The sequence below is a fragment of the Salmo salar genome, chromosome ssa05, assembly GCF_905237065.1.
Source record: "Salmo salar chromosome ssa05, Ssal_v3.1, whole genome shotgun sequence".
Taxonomy (NCBI): domain Eukaryota; kingdom Metazoa; phylum Chordata; class Actinopteri; order Salmoniformes; family Salmonidae; genus Salmo; species Salmo salar.
Window position 1 is genome coordinate 2737342 of NC_059446.1, and position 22591 is coordinate 2759932.

The 22591-nt window shown below is 45.9% G+C and overlaps 1 protein-coding gene across 1 annotated transcript in view; it reads left to right on the plus strand.

The window, feature by feature from the left end:
* Positions 1-22591, plus strand: part of LOC106591131 (endoplasmic reticulum-Golgi intermediate compartment protein 1) — an 87702-nt gene that overhangs the window by 6438 nt on the left and 58673 nt on the right. Inside the window, exon 3 of the mRNA XM_045717813.1 lies at positions 14129-14201. Coding sequence (XP_045573769.1) covers positions 14129-14201 — 73 coding nt within the window. The remainder of the gene's footprint in view (positions 1-14128; positions 14202-22591) is intronic.

Below are 22591 nucleotides of genomic sequence, written 5' to 3' on the forward strand. Positions count from 1 at the left end.
TCCCTGATGCCATCAAGGGAGAATGGAAACACTTTGACAAACACATTTATTTATAAAGCCCTTCTTACATCAGCTGATATCTCAAAGTGCTGTACAGAAACCCAGCCTAAAACCCCCAAACAGCAAGTAATGCAGGTGTAGAAGCACGGTGGCTAGGAAAAACTCCCTAGAAAGGCCAGAACCTAGGAAGAAACCTAGAGAGGAACCAGGCTATGAGGGGTGGCCAGTCCTCTTCTGGCTGTGCCGGGTGGAGATTATAACAGAACATGGCCAAGATGTTAAAATGTTCATAAATGACCAGCAGGGTCAAATAATAATAATCACAGTAGTTGTCGAGGGTGCAACAAGTCAGCACCTCAAAAGTAAATGTCAATTGGCTTTTCATAGCCGATCATTGAGAGTATCTCTACCGCTCCTGCTGTCTCTATAGAGAGTTGAAAACAGCAGGTCTGGACAGGTAGCACATCCGGTGAATAGGTCAGGGTTCCAGCAGGTCTGGGACAACAGGTCTGGGACAGGTAGCACGTCCGGTGAACAGGTCAGGGTTCCATAGCCGCAGGCAGAACAGTTGAAACTGGAGCAGCAGCACGGCCAGGTGGACTGGGGACAGCAAGGAGTCATCGTGCCAGGTAGTCCTGAGGCATGGTCCTAGGGCTCAGGTCCTCCGAGAGGGGAGGGACAGAGAGGGGGAAGAAGAGGGAGAATACTTAAATTCACACATGACACCGGATAAGACAGGAGAATTATACCAGGTAGGACAGACTGATCCTAGCCCCCCGACACAAACTATTGCAGCATAGATACTGGAGGCTGAGACAGGAGAATTACACCAGATATTTTTATTTTATTTTATATTTCACCTTTATTTAACCAGGTAGGCAAGTTGAGAACAAGTTCTCATTTACAATTGCGACCTGGCCAAGATAAAGCAAAGCAGTTCGACAACATACAACAACACAGAGTTACACATGGAGTAAATCAAACATACAGTCAATAATACAGTAGAAAAATAAGTCTATATACAATGTGAGCAAATGAGGTGAGATAAGGGAGGTAAAGCCAAAAAAGGCCATGGTGGCAAAGTAAATACAATATAGCAGGTAAAACACTGGAATGGTAGATTTGTAGTAGAAGAAAGTGCAAAGTAGAAATAGAAATAATGGGGTGCAAAGGAGCTAAATAAAATAAATAAATACAGTAGGGGAAGAGGTAGTTGTTTGGGCTAAATTATAGATGGGCTATGTACAGGTGCAGTGATCTGTGAGCTGCTCTGACAGCTGGTGCTTAAAGCTAGTGAGGGAGATGAGTGTTTCCAGTTTCAGAGATTTTTGTATATAACAGACTGACCCTAGCCCCCCGGCACATAGACTACTGCAGCATAGATACTGGAGGATGAGACGGGGGGGGTCGAAGGACACTGGCCACGTTCGACAACACAGGCAGGATATAACGCCACCCACTTTGCCAAAGCACAGCCCCCACACCACTAGAGGGATATCAACAGACCAGGCTGAGTATAGACCCCACACCACTAGAGGGATATCAACAGACCAGGCTGAGTATAGACCCCACACCACTAGAGGGATATCAACAGACCAGGCTGAGTATAGACCCCACACCACTAGAGGGATATCAACAGACCAGGCTGAGTATAGACCCCACACCACTAGAGGGATATCAACAGACCACCAGGCTGAGTATAGACCCCACACCACTAGAGGGATATCAACAGACCAGGCTGAGTATAGACCCCACACCACTAGAGGGATATCAACAGACCAGGCTGAGTACAGCCCCCACACCGCTAGAGGGATATCAACAGACCAGGCTGAGTATAGACCCCACACCACTAGAGGGATATCAACAGACCAGGCTGAGTATAGACCCCACACCACTAGAGGGATATCAACAGACCAGGCTGAGTATAGACCCCACACCACTAGAGGGATATCAACAGACCAGGCTGAGTATAGACCCCACACCACTAGAGGGATATCAACAGACCAGGCTGAGTATAGACCCCACACCACTAGAAGGGATATCAACAGACCAGGCTGAGTATAGACCCCACACCACTAGAAGGGATATCAACAGGCCAGGCTGAGTATAGACCCCACACCACTAGAGGGATATCAACAGACCACCAGGCTGAGTATAGACCCCACACCACTAGAGGGATATCAACAGACCAGGCTGAGTATAGACCCCACACCACTAGAGGGATATCAACAGACCAGGCTGAGTATAGACCCCACACCACTAGAGGGATATCAACAGACCAGGCTGAGTATAGACCCCACACCACTAGAGGGATATCAACAGACCACCAGGCTGAGTATAGACCCCACACCACTAGAGGGATATCAACAGACCAGGCTGAGTATAGACCCCACACCACTAGAGGGATATCAACAGACCAGGCTGAGTATAGACCCCACACCACTAGAAGGGATATCAACAGACCAGGCTGAGTATAGACCCCACACCACTAGAAGGGATATCAACAGACCAGGCTGAGTATAGACCCCACACCACTAGAAGGGATATCAACAGGCCAGGCTGAGTATAGACCCCACACCACTAGAGGGATATCAACAGACCACCAGGCTGAGTATAGACCCCACACCACTAGAGGGATATCAACAGACCAGGCTGAGTATAGACCCCACACCACTAGAGGGATATCAACAGACCAGGCTGAGTATAGACCCCACACCACTAGAGGGATATCAACAGACCACCAGGCTGAGTATAGACCCCACACCACTAGAGGGATATCAACAGACCACCAGGCTGAGTATAGACCCCACACCACTAGAGGGATATCAACAGACCACCAGGCTGAGTATAGACCCCACACCACTAGAGGGATATCAACAGACCAGGCTGAGTATAGACCCCACACCACTAGAGGGATATCAACAGACCAGGCTGAGTATAGACCCCACACCACTAGAGGGATATCAACAGACCAGGCTGAGTACAGCCCCCACACCGCTAGAGGGATATCAACAGACCAGGCTGAGTATAGACCCCACACCGCTAGAGGGATATCAACAGACCAGGCTGAGTATAGACCCCACACCACTAGAGGGATATCAACAGACCAGGCTGAGTATAGACCCCACACCACTAGAGGGATATCAACAGACCAGGCTGAGTATAGACCCCACACCACTAGAGGGATATCAACAGACCAGGCTGAGTATAGACCCCACACCACTAGAAGGGATATCAACAGACCAGGCTGAGTATAGACCCCACACCACTAGAAGGGATATCAACAGGCCAGGCTGAGTATAGACCCCACACCACTAGAGGGATATCAACAGACCACCAGGCTGAGTATAGACCCCACACCACTAGAGGGATATCAACAGACCAGGCTGAGTATAGACCCCACACCACTAGAGGGATATCAACAGACCAGGCTGAGTATAGACCCCACACCACTAGAGGGATATCAACAGACCACCAGGCTGAGTATAGACCCCACACCACTAGAGGGATATCAACAGACCAGGCTGAGTATAGACCCCACACCACTAGAGGGATATCAACAGACCAGGCTGAGTATAGACCCCACACCACTAGAAGGGATATCAACAGACCAGGCTGAGTATAGACCCCACACCACTAGAAGGGATATCAACCAACCAGGCTGAGTATAGACCCCACACCACTAGAAGGGATATCAACAGGCCAGGCTGAGTATAGACCCCACACCACTAGAGGGATATCAACAGACCACCAGGCTGAGTATAGACCCCACACCACTAGAGGGATATCAACAGACCAGGCTGAGTATAGACCCCACACCACTAGAGGGATCTCAACAGACCAGGCTGAGTATAGACCCCACACCACTAGAGGGATATCAACAGACCACCAGGCTGAGTATAGACCCCACACCACTAGAGGGATATCAACAGACCAGGCTGAGTATAGACCCCACACCACTAGAGGGATATCAACAGACCAGGCTGAGTATAGACCCCACACCACTAGAGGGATATCAACAGACCAGGCTGAGTATAGACCCCACACCACTAGAGGGATATCAACAGACCACCAGGCTGAGTATAGACCCCACACCACTAGAGGGATATCAACAGACCAGGCTGAGTATAGACCCCACACCACTAGAGGGATATCAACAGACCAGGCTGAGTATAGACCCCACACCACTAGAGGGATATCAACAGACCAGGCTGAGTATAGACCCCACACCGCTAGAGGGATATCAACAGACCAGGCTGAGTATAGACCCCACACCACTAGAGGGATATCAACAGAACCAGGCTGAGTATAGACCCCACACCACTAGAGGGATATCAACAGACCACCAGGCTGAGTATAGACCCCACACCACTAGAGGGATATCAACAGACCAGGCTGAGTATAGACCCCACACCACTAGAGGGATATCAACAGACCAGGCTGAGTATAGACCCCACACCACTAGAGGGATATCAACAGACCAGGCTGAGTATAGACCCCACACCGCTCGAGGGATATCAACAGACCAGGCTGAGTATAGACCCCACACCGCTAGAGGGATATCAACAGACCAGGCTGAGTATAGACCCCACACCACTAGAGGGATATCAACAGACCAGGCTGAGTATAGACCCCACACCGCTAGAGGGATATCAACAGACCAGGCTGAGTATAGACCCCACACCACTAGAGGGATATCAACAGACCAGGCTGAGTATAGACCCCACACCACTAGAGGGATATCAACAGACCAGGCTGAGTATAGACCCCACACCACTAGAGGGATATCAACAGACCAGGCTGAGTATAGACCCCACACCACTAGAGGGATATCAACAGACCAGGCTGAGTATAGACCCCACACCACTAGAGGGATATCAACAGACCACCAGGCTGAGTATAGACCCCACACCGCTAGAGGGATATCAACAGGCCAGGCTGAGTATAGACCCCACACCACTAGAGGGATATCAACAGACCAGGCTGAGTATAGACCCCACACCGCTAGAGGGATATCAACAGGCCAGGCTGAGTATAGACCCCACACCACTAGAGGGATATCAACAGACCAGGCTGAGTATAGACCCCACACCGCTAGAGGGATATCAACAGGCCAGGCTGAGTATAGACCCCACACCACTAGAGGGATATCAACAGACCAGGCTGAGTATAGACCCCACACCGCTAGAGGGATATCAACAGGCCAGGCTGAGTATAGACCCCACACCACTAGAGGGATATCAACAGACCAGGCTGAGTATAGACCCCACACCACTAGAGGGATATCAACAGACCAGGCTGAGTATAGACCCCACACCACTAGAGGGATATCAACAGACCACCAGGCTGAGTATAGACCCCACACCACTAGAGGGATATCAACAGGCCAGGCTGAGTATAGACCCCACACCACTAGAGGGATATCAACAGACCAGGCTGAGTATAGACCCCACACCACTAGAGGGATATCAACAGACCAGGCTGAGTATAGACCCCACACCACTAGAGGGATATCAACAGACCAGGCTGAGTATAGACCCCACACCACTAGAGGGATATCAACAGGCCAGGCTGAGTATAGACCCCACACCACTAGAGGGATATCAACAGACCAGGCTGAGTATAGACCCCACACCACTAGAGGGATATCAACAGACCAGGCTGAGTATAGACCCCACACCACTAGAGGGATATCAACAGACCAGGCTGAGTATAGACCCCACACCACTAGAGGGATATCAACAGGCCAGGCTGAGTATAGACCCCACACCACTAGAGGGATATCAACAGACCAGGCTGAGTATAGACCCCACACCACTAGAGGGATATCAACAGACCAGGCTGAGTATAGACCCCACACCACTAGAGGGATATCAACAGACCAGGCTGAGTATAGACCCCACACCACTAGAGGGATATCAACAGACCACCAGGCTGGCACAGATTCCATGTATTATACCAGATGGTAGGATACCATATTGATACCATAGTATTTCTAGTACTTACAGTAAGTAGCCACTTCTTTCATATCTACAAGGAATGGCTATGCTGTGTTGTTGTTTTCCTCTGGTAGACCACAGTGAATATAGCTATAACTATAGCCCCTCCCTCCTCCCTATAGCCCCTCCCTCCTCCCTATAGCCCCTCCCTTCTCCCTATAGCCCCTCCCTCCTCCCCATAGCCCCTCCCTCCTCCCCATAGCCCCTCCCTCCTCCCCATAGCCCCTCCCTCCTCCCCATAGCCCCTCCCTCCTCCCCATAGCCCCTCCCCATAGCCCCTCCCTCCTCCCCATAGCCCCTCCCTCCTCCCCATAGCCCCAGTCTGGTGATGGTCTGGAGATAGAAGCTGTTTTTGAGTCTCTCGGTCCCAGCTTTGATGCACCTGTACTGACCTCGCCTTCTGGATGATAGCGGAGGTGAACAGGAAGTGGCTCGGTTGGTTGTTGTCCTTGATGATCTTTTTAGCCTTCCTGTGACATCGGGTGGTGTAGGTGTCCTGGAGGGCAGGTAGTTTGCCCCCGGTGATGCGTCGGGCAGACCGCACCAAAGGACCAGTCCAATAACATTCAGCTGTGGGATGATTTTCCCTTCAGCGGATGGTTGGCCAGAACTAGTGTTTTCACGATGGGGACTGTTGACCGTATTACAGCCACACCAGCGGTCAAATTCCACGTGACCGTTGAGTCGCGGCGATCTCCTCTCGTGGACATGCGTTATCCAACCCGCTAACATTTACAAGTTGAATCGTTTAGCAGACGCTCATATCCAGAGCAATTAGGGACTAAGTGCCGTGCTCAAGGACACGTTGGCAGATTAGTCGGCTCGGGCATTCAAACTAGCGACCTTTCGGGTTACTGGCCCAACGCTCTTAACCGCAGGTTATCTGCCGCTCCACGGCCTGGTACTCAGCGCTCTATTGTCCATCCTACCGCTCTGACATTGCAAATGCAATCAAAACTCTTATCAAATCAAATGTATTTATATAACCCTTCTTACATCAGCTGATATTCTCAAAGTGCTGTACAGAAACCCAGCCTAAAACCCCCCCCCCCAAACAGCAAGCAATGCTGGTGTATCATTTAAAAAAAAAAAAGTAATCTCACTGTGATGATCAATTTGAATAAAGAAATTCAACAACAGGCTGAAAGTGAGTGGGAAACGTGGTCACAGCGATTTCTAAGGTGATTGATTTTATTCAAAACACTCATTACCATATTAGAGCTGATGCATAGGTTTATCAGCCCAAGTCCCCCCCAAAAAAACAGAATTAAAATACTGATTGTGCCCGTTGTACAATATGAAGCCTAATAGCTTATTACACATGACAGGAAAAACATTTAAACATCGATTTATTAAGATGTCTTTGGTACGTAATTGATCTAGCTAGTCTATACGCCAAAATAAGACCCATTTTAGTAACCAACTTTGAGTGTGGACTAGGCTTGGGCGGTATCGTCCTGGGATCGTCTGATCCCAGGATTTACTGTGTTACCGGCATAGCACACAAGGGGGCACTAAAAACGCAAGAAAAAACCCATTTGGGCCTCTATTACCAGAATGCTAATAAAATGAGCAGAAACTAATAGTGAGATATCATAGACGCTGTTAGCTTAAATGCTATCAAGTGAAAACGAACATTAAACTAATTGCAAAGACGGGCACATTCAGCTCATAAAGTTGTACAAGCATAGCTAGTAGCTACCAAATGTCATTTTTTTTCCCGGTGAGTGTGGACATGTATTATTGATTGTATGTTGTTTTACTCCATGTGTAACTCTGTGTTGTTGTATGTTGTCGAACTGCTTTGCTTTATCTTGGCCAGGTCGCTGTTGGAAATGAGAACTTTTTCTCAACTGGCCTACCTGGTTAAATAAAGGTGAAATTAATAAAAAAAATGTGAATGAGATGAACAAAGTTGTGATGCTCCCCAGTGGCGCAGCGGTCTAAGGTACTACGTCTCAGTGCTGGAGGCGTCACTACAGACCCTGGTTCGAATCCAGGCTGTATCGCAGCGGTCTAAGGCTCTGCATCTCAGTGCTAGAGGCGTCACTACAGACCCTGGTTCGAATCCAGGCTGTATCACAACCGGACGTGATTGGGAGTTCTTATAGGGCGACGCACAATTGGCACCAGCGTCGGCCGGGGTAGGCCGTCATTGTAAATAAGAATTTGTTCTTAACTGACATGCCTAGTTAAATAAATGTTAAATTTGAAGAAAAGAAAGTGTACACAGAGCAGAGGGGGGAAGAACAGAGGAGGAACAGCAGCATGTGTACACAGAGCAGAGGGGGGGAGAACAGAGTAGGAAGAGCAGCATGTGTACACAGAGCAGAGGGGGGGAGAACAGAGTAGGAAGAGCAGCATGTGTACACAGAGCAGAGGGGGGAAGAACACAGGAGGAACAGCAGGGAAAAATGGCAACTACAGGTTCATCATCCAGAGATCTTTGACTTCTGGCAGAATGTCGTTTATAAGATATCTGATGGCAAACATTTAGCAGTGAATTGCATACAAGTGTAACTTCACCACCTCATGTGCGATGTACAACAGAGACTCGCCAATAGATACAGAACGCTCTGGACTCACTGCTCTCGCTTTCAGACACCCGACTGACTCACCTGTTCTGGGAAACTACGGTGAGCTTCATATTGGGGAGAGGGGGAGAGGGAGAGGGAGAGAGAGGGAGAGAGGGGGAGAGAGATCTCCTGACGTATTGCACAAGTTGACTGCAGATTTTTACTTAAAGTAGCTACAAATATTCAGATTAGTAAAAAAAAAAATAACATGAATCATTTGACTGTATTAACAAAACCATCCTGTGGCTTTTTCGAAATTTACAACTATCCGGTTTACCACCCAAGCTTAGTAATGGACTACGGCCAAGGCTAGAAACTACTGCTCATTGGTAATGGACTACGGCCAAGGATAGAAACCATTGGTAATGGACTACGGCCAAGGCTAGAAACTACAGCTAATTGGTAATGGACTACGGCCAAGGCTAGAAACTACTGCTCATTGGTAATGGACTACGGCCAAGGATAGAAACAGCTGCTCATTGGTAATGGACTACGGCCAAGGCTAGAAACTACCGCTGCTCATTGGTAATGGACTACGGCCAAGGCTAGAAACTACCGCTGCTCATTGGTAATGGACTACGGCCAAGGCTAGAAAGTACCGCTGCTCATTGGTAATGGACTACGGCCAAGGCTAGAAACTACCGCTGCTCATTGGTAATGGACTATGGCCAAGGATAGAAACCATTGGTAATGGACTACGGCCAAGGATAGAAACAGCTGCTCATTGGTAATGGACTACGGCCAAGGATAGAAACCATTGGTAATGGACTACGGCCAAGGCTAGAAACTACAGCTCATTGGTAATGGACTACGGCCAAGGCTAGAAACTACTGCTCATTGGTAATGGACTACGGCCAAGGATAGAAACCATTGGTTATGGACTACGGCCAAGGCTAGAAACCATTGGTAATGGACTACGGCCAAGGCTAGAAACTGCTGCTCATTGGAGGGTTATTCTCTAGTAGATTATGGAAGCTTTAGAAGGTTCTAGAAGTTTTAGGCTGATGGACTGCAGCCCATAATGGGGGGGGTCTCAGCCCAAAATCCTTTATTTGGTTTAATAGCAGTGTGTACCGCTCAGTAAACAAATCTAACTGTGTATATCCCCTTCTCTCTCCTCTCCTCCCTCCCCTCCTCTCCTCTCCTCTCCTCTCCCCTCATCCTCTCCTCCCTCCCCCCTCTCCCCTCTCCTCCCTCCCCCCTCATCCTCTCCTCTCCTCTCCCCTCATCCTCTCTCCTCTCCTCCCTCCCCCTCATCCTCTCCTCTCCTCCTCATCCTCTCCTCCCTCCCCCTCTTCTCCCCTCTCCTCTCCTACCCCCCTCTCCTCCCCACTCTTCTCCCCTCTCCTCCCTCCCCCCTCATCCTCTCCTCTCCTCCCTCATCCTCTCCTCTCCTCCCTCATCCTCTCCTCTCCTCCCTCATCCTCTCCTCTCCTCCCTCATCCTCTCCTCTCCTCCCTCATCCTCTCCTCCCCCTCATCCTCTCCTCTCCTCCCTCATCCTCTCCTCTCCTCCCTCATCCTCTCCTCTCCTCCCTCATCCTCTCCTCTCCTCCCTCATCCTCTCCTCCCTCATCCTCTCCTCCTCTCCTCCCTCATCCTCTCCTCTCCTCTCCTTCCTCATCCTCTCCTCCCTCATCCTCTCCTCTCCTCCCTCATCCTCTCCTCCCTCATCCTCTCCTCCTCTCCTCCCTCATCCTCTCCTCCTCATCCTCTCCTCTCCTCCCTCATCCTCTCCTCCTCTCCTCCCTCATCCTCTCCTCTCCTCTCCTTCCTCATCCTCTCCTCTCCTTCCTCATCCTCTCCTCTCCTCCCTCATCCTCATCCTCTCCTCCCTCATCCTCATCCTCTCCTCCCTCATCCTCTCCTCTCCTCCCTCCCCTCATCCTCTCCTCTCCTCCCTCATCCTCTCCTCTCCTCTCCTTCCTCATCCTCTCCTCCCTCATCCTCTCCTCTCCTTCCTCATCCTCTCCTCTCCTCTCCTTCCTCATCCTCTCCTCTCCTCCCTCATCCTCTCCTCTCCTCTCCTCCCTCATCCTCTCCTCTCCTCCCTCATCCTCTCCTCTCCTCCCTCATCCTCCCCTCTCCTCTCCTCCCTCATCCTCTCCTCTCCTCCCTCATCCTCTCCTCCCTCATCCTCTCCTCTCCTCCCTCATCCTCTCCTCCCTCATCCTCTCCTCTCCTCCCTCATCCTCTCCTCTCCTCTCCTCCCTCATCCTCTCCTCTCCTCCCTCATCCTCTCCTCTCCCCACTCTTCTCCCCTCTCCTCCCTCCCCCCTCATCCTCTCCTCCCTCATCCTCTCCTCCCTCATCCTCTCCTCTCCTCCCTCATCCTCATCCTCTCCTCTCCTCCCTCATCCTCTCCTCCCTCATCCTCTCCTCTCCTCCCTCATCCTCTCCCTCTCCTCCCTCATCCTCTCCTCTCCCCACTCTTCTCCCCTCTCCTCCCTCCCCCCTCATCCTCTCCTCCCTCATCCTCTCCTCCCTCATCCTCTCCTCTCCTCCCTCATCCTCATCCTCTCCTCTCCTCCCTCATCCTCTCCTCCCTCATCCTCTCCTCTCCTCCCTCATCCTCTCCTCTCCTCCCTCATCCTCTCCTCTCCTCCCTCTTCTCCCCCTCTCCTCCTCCCCTCATCCTCTCCTCCCTCATCCTCTCCTCTCCTCCCTCATCCTCTCCTCTCTCCCCTCATCCTCTCCTCTCCTCCCTCATCCTCTCCTCCCTCATCCTCTCCTCCCTCATCCTCTCCTCTCCTCCCTCATCCTCATCCTCTCCTCTCCCCCCCTCATCCTCTCCTCTCCTCCCTCATCCTCTCCTCTCCTCCCTCATCCTCTCCTCTCCTCCCTCATCCTCTCCTCTCCTCCCTCATCCTCTCCTCTCCTCCCTCATCCTCTCCTCCCCCTCATCCTCTCCTCTCCTCCCTCATCCTCTCCTCTCCTCCCTCATCCTCTCCTCTCCTCCCTCATCCTCTCCTCTCCTCCCTCATCCTCTCCTCCCTCATCCTCTCCTCCTCTCCTCCCTCATCCTCTCCTCTCCTCTCCTTCCTCATCCTCTCCTCCCTCATCCTCTCCTCTCCTCCCTCATCCTCTCCTCCCTCATCCTCTCCTCCTCTCCTCCCTCATCCTCTCCTCCCTCATCCTCTCCTCTCCTCCCTCATCCTCTCCTCCTCTCCTCCCTCATCCTCTCCTCTCCTCTCCTTCCTCATCCTCTCCTCTCCTTCCTCATCCTCTCCTCTCCTCCTCCCTCATTATCCTCTCCTCCCTCATCCTCATCCTCTCCTCCCTCATCCTCTCCTCTCCTCCCTCCCCTCATCCTCTCCTCTCCTCCCTCATCCTCTCCTCTCCTCTCCTTCCTCATCCTCTCCTCCCTCATCCTCTCCTCTCCTTCCTCATCCTCTCCTCTCCTCTCCTTCCTCATCCTCTCCTCTCCTCCCTCATCCTCTCCTCTCCTCTCCTCCCTCATCCTCTCCTCTCCTCCCTCATCCTCTCCTCTCCTCCCTCATCCTCTCCTCTCCTCCCTCATCCTCTCCTCTCCTCCCTCATCCTCTCCTCCCTCATCCTCTCCTCTCCTCCCTCATCCTCTCCTCCCTCATCCTCTCCTCTCCTCCCTCATCCTCTCCTCTCCTCTCCTCCCTCATCCTCTCCTCTCCTCCCTCATCCTCTCCTCTCCCCACTCTTCTCCCCTCTCCTCCCTCCCCCCTCATCCTCTCCTCCCTCATCCTCTCCTCCCTCATCCTCTCCTCTCCTCCCTCATCCTCTCCTCTCCTCCCTCATCCTCTCCTCCCTCATCCTCTCCTCTCCTCCCTCATCCTCTCCTCTCCTCCCTCATCCTCTCCTCTCCCCACTCTTCTCCCCTCTCCTCCCTCCCCCCTCATCCTCTCCTCCCTCATCCTCTCCTCCCTCATCCTCTCCTCTCCTCCCTCATCCTCATCCTCTCCTCTCCTCCCTCATCCTCTCCTCCCTCATCCTCTCCTCTCCTCCCTCATCCTCTCCTCTCCTCCCTCATCCTCTCCTCTCCCCACTCTTCTCCCCTCTCCTCCCTCCCCCCTCATCCTCTCCTCCCTCATCCTCTCCTCCCTCATCCTCTCCTCTCCTCCCTCATCCTCATCCTCTCCTCTCCCCCCTCATCCTCTCCTCTCCTCCCTCATCCTCTCCTCCCTCATCCTCTCCTCCCTCATCCTCTCCTCTCCTCCCTCATCCTCATCCTCTCCTCTCCCCCTCATCCTCTCCTCTCCTCCCTCATCCTCTCCTCTCCTCCCTCATCCTCTCCTCTCCTCCCTCATCCTCTCCTCTCCTCCTCATCCTCTCCTCTCCTCCCCTCATCCTCTCCTCTCCTCCCTCATCCTCTCCTCTCCTCATCCTCTCCTCTCCTCTCCTCATCCTCTCCTCTCCTCCCTCATCCTCTCCTCTCCTCCTCCCTCCTCTCCTCCCTCATCCTCTCCTCTCCTCTCCTTCCTCATCCTCTCCTCCCTCATCCTCTCCTCTCCTCCCTCATCCTCTCCTCCCTCATCCTCTCCTCCTCTCCTCCTCATCCTCTCCTCCCTCATCCTCTCCTCTCCTCCCTCATCCTCTCCTCCTCTCCTCCCTCATCCTCTCCTCTCCTCTCCTTCCTCATCCTCTCCTCTCCTTCCTCATCCTCTCCTCTCCTCATCCTCTCCTCTCTCCTCCTCATCCTCATCCTCTCCTCCCTCATCCTCTCCTCTCCTCCCCTCATCCTCTCCTCTCCTCCCTCATCCTCTCCTCTCCTCTCCTTCCTCATCCTCTCCTCCCTCATCCTCTCCTCTCCTTCCTCATCCTCTCCTCTCCTCTCCTTCCTCATCCTCTCCTCTCCTCCCTCATCCTCTCCTCTCCTCTCCTCCCTCATCCTCTCCTCTCCTCCCTCATCCTCTCCTCTCCTCCCTCATCCTCTCCTCTCCTCCCTCATCCTCTCCTCCCTCATCCTCTCCTCCCTCATCCTCTCCTCTCCTCCCTCATCCTCTCCTCCCTCATCCTCTCCTCTCCTCCCTCATCCTCTCCCTCTCCTCTCCTCCCTCATCCTCTCCTCTCCTCCCTCATCCTCTCCTCTCCCCACTCTTCTCCCCTCTCCTCCCTCCCCCTCATCCTCTCCTCCCTCATCCTCTCCTCCCTCATCCTCTCCTCTCCTCCCTCATCCTCATCCTCTCCTCTCCTCCCTCATCCTCTCCTCCCTCATCCTCTCCTCTCCTCCCTCATCCTCTCCTCTCCTCATCCTCATCCTCTCCCCACTCTTCTCTCTCTCCTCCCTCCCCCCTCATCCTCTCCTCCCTCATCCTCTCCTCCCTCATCCTCTCCTCTCCTCCCTCATCCTCATCCTCTCCTCTCCTCCCTCATCCTCTCCTCCTCCCTCATCCTCTCCTCTCCTCCCTCATCCTCTCCTCTCCTCCCTCATCCTCTCCTCTCCCCACTCTTCTCCCCTCTCCTCTCCCCCTCATCCTCTCCTCCCTCATCCTCTCCTCCCTCATCCTCTCCTCTCCTCCCTCATCCTCTCCTCTCCTCTCCTCCCTCATCCTCTCCTCTCCTCCCTCATCCTCTCCTCCAGTGTCCATTATCTGCTGTGTTTTCATGTTGTTCCTGTTCCTCTCTGAGCTGAAAGGATTCATAGCCACTGAAATGTAAGTATATACTCACCACTACCACTATATATATATACTCACACCACCACTACCACTACCACTATATATATATACTCACACTACCACTACCACTATATATATATACTCTACCTCTACCTCCACTACCACTATATATATATACTCACACCACCACTATATATATATACTCACACCACCACTATATATATATACTCACACCACCACTACCACTATATATATATACTCACACCACCACTACCACTATATATATATACTCTACCTCTACCTCCACTACCACTACCACTATATATATATACTCTACCTCTACCTCCACTACCACTACCACTATATATATATACTCACACCACCACTATATATATATACTCACACCACCACTATATATATATACTCACACCACCACTATATATATATACTCTACCTCTACCTCCACTACCACTATATATATATATATACTCACACCACCACTATATATATATACTCACACCACCACTATATATATATACTCACACTACCACTATATATATATACTCTACCTCTACCTCCACTACCACATATATATATATATACTCACACCACCACTAATATATATATATACTCACACCACCACTATATATATATACTCACACCACCACTATATATATATACTCACACTACCACTATATATATATACTCTACCTCTACCTCCACTACCACTATATATATATATATACTCACACCACCACTATATATATATATACTCACACCACCACTATATATATATACTCACACCACCACTATATATATATACTCACACCACCACTATATATATATATATACTCACACCACCACTATATATATATATATACTCACACCACCACTATATATATATACTCACACCACCACTATATATATATATACTCACACCACCACTACCACTATATATATATATACTCACACCACCACTACCACTATATATATATATATATACTCACACCACCACTACCACTATATATATATATACTCACACCACCACTACCACTATATATATATACTCACACCACCACTACCACTACCACTATATATATATACTCACACCACCACTACCACTAACTATATATATATACTCACACCACCACTACCACTATATATATATACTCACACCACCACTATATATATATACTCACACCACCACTATATATATATACTCACACCACCACTATATATATATACTCACACCACCACTATATATATATACTCACACCACCACTACCACTATATATATATACTCACACTACCACTACCACTATATATATATACTCACACCACCACTATATATATACTCACACCACCACTATATATATATACTCACACCACCACTATATATATATACTCTACCTCTACCTCCACTACCACTATATATATATATATACTCACACCACCACTATATATATATACTCACACCACCACTATATATATATACTCACACTACCACTACCACTATATATATATACTCACACCACCACTACCACTATATATATATATACTCACACCACCACTATATATATATACTCTACCTCTACCTCCACTACCACTATATATATATATATACTCACACCACCACTACCACTATATATATATATACTCACACCACCACTACCACTATATATATATATACTCACACCACCACTATATATATATATATATACTCACACTACCACTACCACTATATATATATATACTCACACCACCACTACCACTATATATATATATACTCACACCACCACTACCACTATATATATATACTCACACCACCACTATATATATATACTCACACCACCACTACCACTATATATATATACTCACACCACCACTATATATATATATACTCACACCACCACTATATATATATACTCACACCACCACTACCACTATATATATATACTCACACCACCACTACCACTATATATATATACTCTACCTCTACCTCCACTAAAAGTACCTTATATATATATATACTCACACCACCACTACCACTATATATATATACTCTACCTCTACCTCCACTAAAGTACCTATATATATATATATATATATATATATATATACTCACACCACCACTACCACTATATATATATATACTCTACCTCTACCACCACTAAATGTACCTATATATATATATATATACTCACACCACCACTACCACTATATATATATACTCTACCTCTACCTCCACTAAAAGTACCTTATATATATATATATATACTCACACCACCACTACCACTATATATATATACTCTACCTCTACCTCCACTAAAAGTACCTTATATATATATATATACTCACACCACCACTACCACTATATATATATATATACTCTACCTCTACCTCCACTAAAAGTACCTTATATATATATATATATACTCACACCACCACTACCACTATATATATATATACTCTACCTCTACCTCCACTAAAAGTACCTTATATATATATATATATATATACTCACACCACCACTACCACTATATATATATACTCTACCTCTACCTCCACTAAAAGTACCTTATATATATATATATACTCACACCACCACTACCACTATATATATATATACTCTACCTCTACCTCCACTAAAAGTACCTTATATATATATATACTCACACCACCACTACCACTATATATATATACTCTACCTCTACCTCCACTAAAAGTACCTTATATATATATATATATATATACTCACACCACCACTACCACTATATATATATACTCTACCTCTACCTCCACTAAAAGTACCTTATATATATATATATATATATATATATATATACTCACACCACCACTACCACTATATATATATATACTCTACCTCTACCTCCACTAAAAGTACCTTATATATATATATATATATATATACTCACACCACCACTACCACTATATATATATACTCTACCTCTACCTCCACTAAAAGTACCTATATATATATATATATATATACTCACACCACCACTACCACTATATATATATACTCTACCTCTACCTCCACTAAAAGTACCTTATATATATATATATATATACTCACACCACCACTACCACTATATATATATATATATATATATACTCTACCTCTACCTCCACTAAAAGTACCTTATATATATATATATATATATATACTCACACCACCACTACCACTATATATATATACTCTACCTCTACCTCCACTAAAAGTACCTTATATATATATATATATACTCACACCACCACTACCACTATATATATATACTCTACCTCTACCTCCACTAAAAGTACCTTATATATATATATATATACTCACACCACCACTACCACTATATATATATACTCTACCTCTACCTCCACTAAAAGTACCTTATATATATATATATATATACTCACACCACCACTACCACTATATATATATACTCTACCTCTACCTCCACTAAAAGTACCTTATATATATATATATATATACTCACACCACCACTACCACTATATATATATACTCTACCTCTACCTCCACTAAAAGTACCTTATATATATATATATATATACTCACACCACCACTACCACTATATATATATACTCTACCTCTACCTCCACTAAAAGTACCTATATATATATATATATATACTCACACCACCACTACCACTATATATATATACTCTACCTCTACCTCCACTAAAAGTACCTTATATATATATATATATACTCACACCACCACTACCACTATATATATATACTCTACCTCTACCTCCACTAAAAGTACCTTATATATATATATATATATACTCACACCACCACTACCACTATATATATATACTCTACCTCTACCTCCACTAAAAGTACCTTATATATATATATATATATACTCACACCACCACTACCACTATATATATATACTCTACCTCTACCTCCACTAAAAGTACCTTATATATATATATATATATATACTCACACCACCACTACCACTATATATATATACTCTACCTCTACCTCCACTAAAAGTACCTTATATATATATATATATATATACTCACACCACCACTACCACTATATATATATATACTCTACCTCTACCTCCACTAAAAGTACCCTATATATATATATATATATATACTCACACCACCACTACCACTATATATATATACTCTACCTCTACCTCCACTAAAAGTACCTTATATATATATATATATACTCACACCACCACTACCACTATATATATATACTCTACCTCTACCTCCACTAAAAGTACCTTATATATATATATATATATACTCACACCACCACTACCACTATATATATATACTCTACCTCTACCTCCACTAAAAGTACCTTATATATATATATATATATACTCACACCACCACTACCACTATATATATATACTCTACCTCTACCTCCACTAAAAGTACCTTATATATATATATATATATATATATATATATACTCACACCACCACTACCACTATATATATATATACTCTACCTCTACCTCCACTAAAAGTACCTTATATATATATATATATATATACTCACACCACCACTACCACTATATATATATACTCTACCTCTACCTCCACTAAAAGTACCTTATATATATATATATATATATATACTCACACCACCACTACCACTATATATATATACTCTACCTCTACCTCCACTAAAAGTACCTTATATATATATATATATATACTCACACCACCACTACCACTAATATATATATATATATATATATACTCTACCTCTACCTCCACTAAAAGTACCTTATATATATATATATATACTCACACCACCACTACCACTATATATATATACTCTACCTCTACCTCCACTAAAAGTACCTTATATATATATATATATATACTCACACCACCACTACCACTATATATATATACTCTACCTCTACCTCCACTAAAAGTACCTTATATATATATATATATATATATACTCACACCACCACTACCACTATATATATATACTCTACCTCTACCTCCACTAAAAGTACCTTATATATATATATACTCACACCACCACTACCACTATATATATATACTCTACCTCTACCTCCACTAAAAGTACCTTATATATATATATATATATACTCACACCACCACTACCACTATATATATATACTCTACCTCTACCTCCACTAAAAGTACCTTATATATATACTCACACCACCACTACCACTATATATATATACTCTACCTCTACCTCCACTAAAAGTACCTTATATATATATATATATATACTCACACCACCACTACCACTATATATATATACTCTACCTCTACCTCCACTAAAAGTACCTTATATATATACTCACACTACCTATATATATATATATATATATATATATATATATATATATATATATATATATATATATATATATATATATATATATATACTACCTCCATTAAAGTACCCCTCTACCTCCACTGACACATTAAATACTAAAAGTACCTGGTTTTTATATATTACTCACACCAACTCGACCTCCACTGACACATTAAATACTGAAAGTACCTGATATATTTATATATACCCCTCTACCTCCACTGACACATTAAATACTGAAACTACCTGACGTGCATGTGGTTTCAAACCCAGAGACATTCGGTGGAAGTTAATAAAACAGTCTGTTTATTGTTCTGTCTCCTGGTCCACATCTCGAGGGGGTTTCCCCCCTAAAACACACAGACGTAGAAATACCCTTCACATACAGATGTTTTGAACAGACATCATTCATAACCAGCGAACTGTGAGTACAGGACATCACCAGGTCTTCTGTGTTAACCACAGATCTTGGGTCAGATTACCTTCACCCCGTGTAGTCTGAGATACAGTGGGGAAACATATTTATTTCACCTTTATTTAACCAGGTAGGCTAGTTGAGAACAAGTCCTTTATTTAACCAGGCAGGCTAGTTGAGAACAAGTCCTTTATTTAACCAGGTAGGCCAGTTGAGAACAAGTTCTCATTTCCAACTGCGACCTGGCCAAGATAAAGCAAAGCAGTTCGACAACATACAACAACACAGAGTTATACATGGAGTAAAACAAACATACAGTCAATAACAATAGATAAATCTATATACAGCGTGTGCAAATGAGGTGAGATAAGAGAGGTAAGACAATAAATAGGCCATGGTGGCGAAGTAATTACAATATAGCAATTAAACACTGGAATGGTAGATGTACAGAAGATGAATGTGCAAGTAGAGATACTGGGGTGCAAAGGAGCAAGATAATTAAATAATTACAGTATGGGGATGAGGTAGGTAGATAGATGGGCTATTTACAGATGGGCTATGTACAGGTGCAGTGATCTGTGAGCTGCTCTGACAGCTGGTGCTTAAAGCTAGTGAGGGAGATGGGAAGTGCATGGTGGAGTCTACCTTGGTTATCCTAACCCTTAACTATTACATTGACGCCAACATATCTCACTCCAAATCAATGTTAGTTTGGGACTTCGTCTCCCCTCCTTCATTTGTATATGGATCCTCGTTAGCTGATGCCATAACGACGTCTGTTTGAGAGATGATCTTCCTGGGGTCCATACGCACAACAAAAATACATTATAGACGTAAGAGTTTTACCATTTTACGATGTTGGTTAGAGACCATCTATCCTTACAATGATAGACAAATCAGTGTTAATTAGGTACTTCATCTGTCCTTGCAATGCTGGACAAATCAGTGTTAATTAGGGACTTCATCTGTCCTTACAATGCTGGACAAATCAGTGTTAATTAGGGACTTCATCTGTCCTTACAATGATAGACAAATCAGTGTTAATTAGGGACTTCATCTGTCCTTACAATGCTGGACAAATCAGTGTTAATTAGGGACTTCATCTGTCCTTACAATGCTAGACAAATCAGTGTTAATTAGGGACTTCATCTGTCCTTACAATGCTGGACAAATCAGTGTTAATTAGGGACTTCATCTGTCCTTACAATGCTGGACAAATCAGTGTTAATTAGGGACTTCATCTGTCCTTACAATGATAGACAAATCAGTGTTAATTAGGGACTTCATCTGTCCTTACAATGCTGGACAAATCAGTGTTGGTTAGAGACCATCTTTCCACTCTTTCTAGTCTTCACGTGTGAAATGTAAAAAAAAAAAAATGCCCAAAATCGTATTTATTTCCCTTTTCTTTTAAAGACGCAACAAAGACAGAAACGTAACAAAGTGTTGATCAAGAATGAGGATGTCTTGTGGTCATTATGATGCTTTGTGACGCGTCTGGTGCCGTCACAAACACTGAGACCTCTTTCTGACGGGTTATTAGGACTGTGTGCATGAGTCAGCTTGAGATTGGGGGAGGAAGGGAGGACAGCTTCTCCTGTGCTGGGTGAGATGAGCAAGGGGGAGGGATGGAAAGGAAATTAGATGACAAAGAAGCACCGATGTACTTTTATCACAATTAGCAGGACGAGGAACGTTGTGGGTTCATTGTGACAGCTGGGGGTGAATCAGGACATTGTGACAGCTGGGGGTGAATCAGGACATTGTGACAGCTGGGGGTGAATCAGGACATTGTGAGAGCTGGGGGTGAATCAGGACATTGTGGGTACATTGTGACAGCTGGGGGTGAAATCAGGACATTGTGGGTACATTGTGACAGCTGGGGGTGAAATCAGGACATTGTGACAGCTGGGGGTGAATCAGGACATTGTGACAGCTGGGGTGAATCAGGACATTGTGAGAGCTGGGGGTGAATCAGGACATTGTGGGTACATTGTGACAGCTGGGGGTGAAATCAGAACATTGTGGGTACATTGTGACAGCTGGGGGTGAAATCAGGACATTGTGGGTACATTGTGACAGCTGGGGGTGAATCAGGACATTGTGACAGCTGGGGGTGAAATCAGGACATTGTGGGTACATTGTGACAGCTGGGGGTGAAATCAGAACATTGTGGGTACATTGTGACAGCTGGGGGTGAAATCAGGACATTGTGGGTACATTGTGACAGCTGGGGGTGAATCAGGACATTGTGGGTACATTGTGACAGCTGGGGGTGAAATCAGAACATTGTGGGTACATTGTGACAGCTGGGGGTGAAATCAGGACATTGTGGGTACATTGTGACAGCTGGGGGTGAATCAGAACATTGTGGGTACATTGTGACAGCTGGGGGTGAAATCAGGACATTGTGGGTACATTGTGACAGCTGGGGGTGAAATCAGGACATTGTGACAGCTGGGGGTGAAATCAGGACATTGTGGGTACATTGTGACAGCTGGGGGTGAAATCAGGACATTGTGACAGCTGGGGGTGAAATCAGAACATTGTGGGTACATTGTGACAGCTGGGGGTGAATCAGGACATTGTGGGTACATTGTGACAGCTGGGGGTGAATCAGAACATTGTGGGTACAT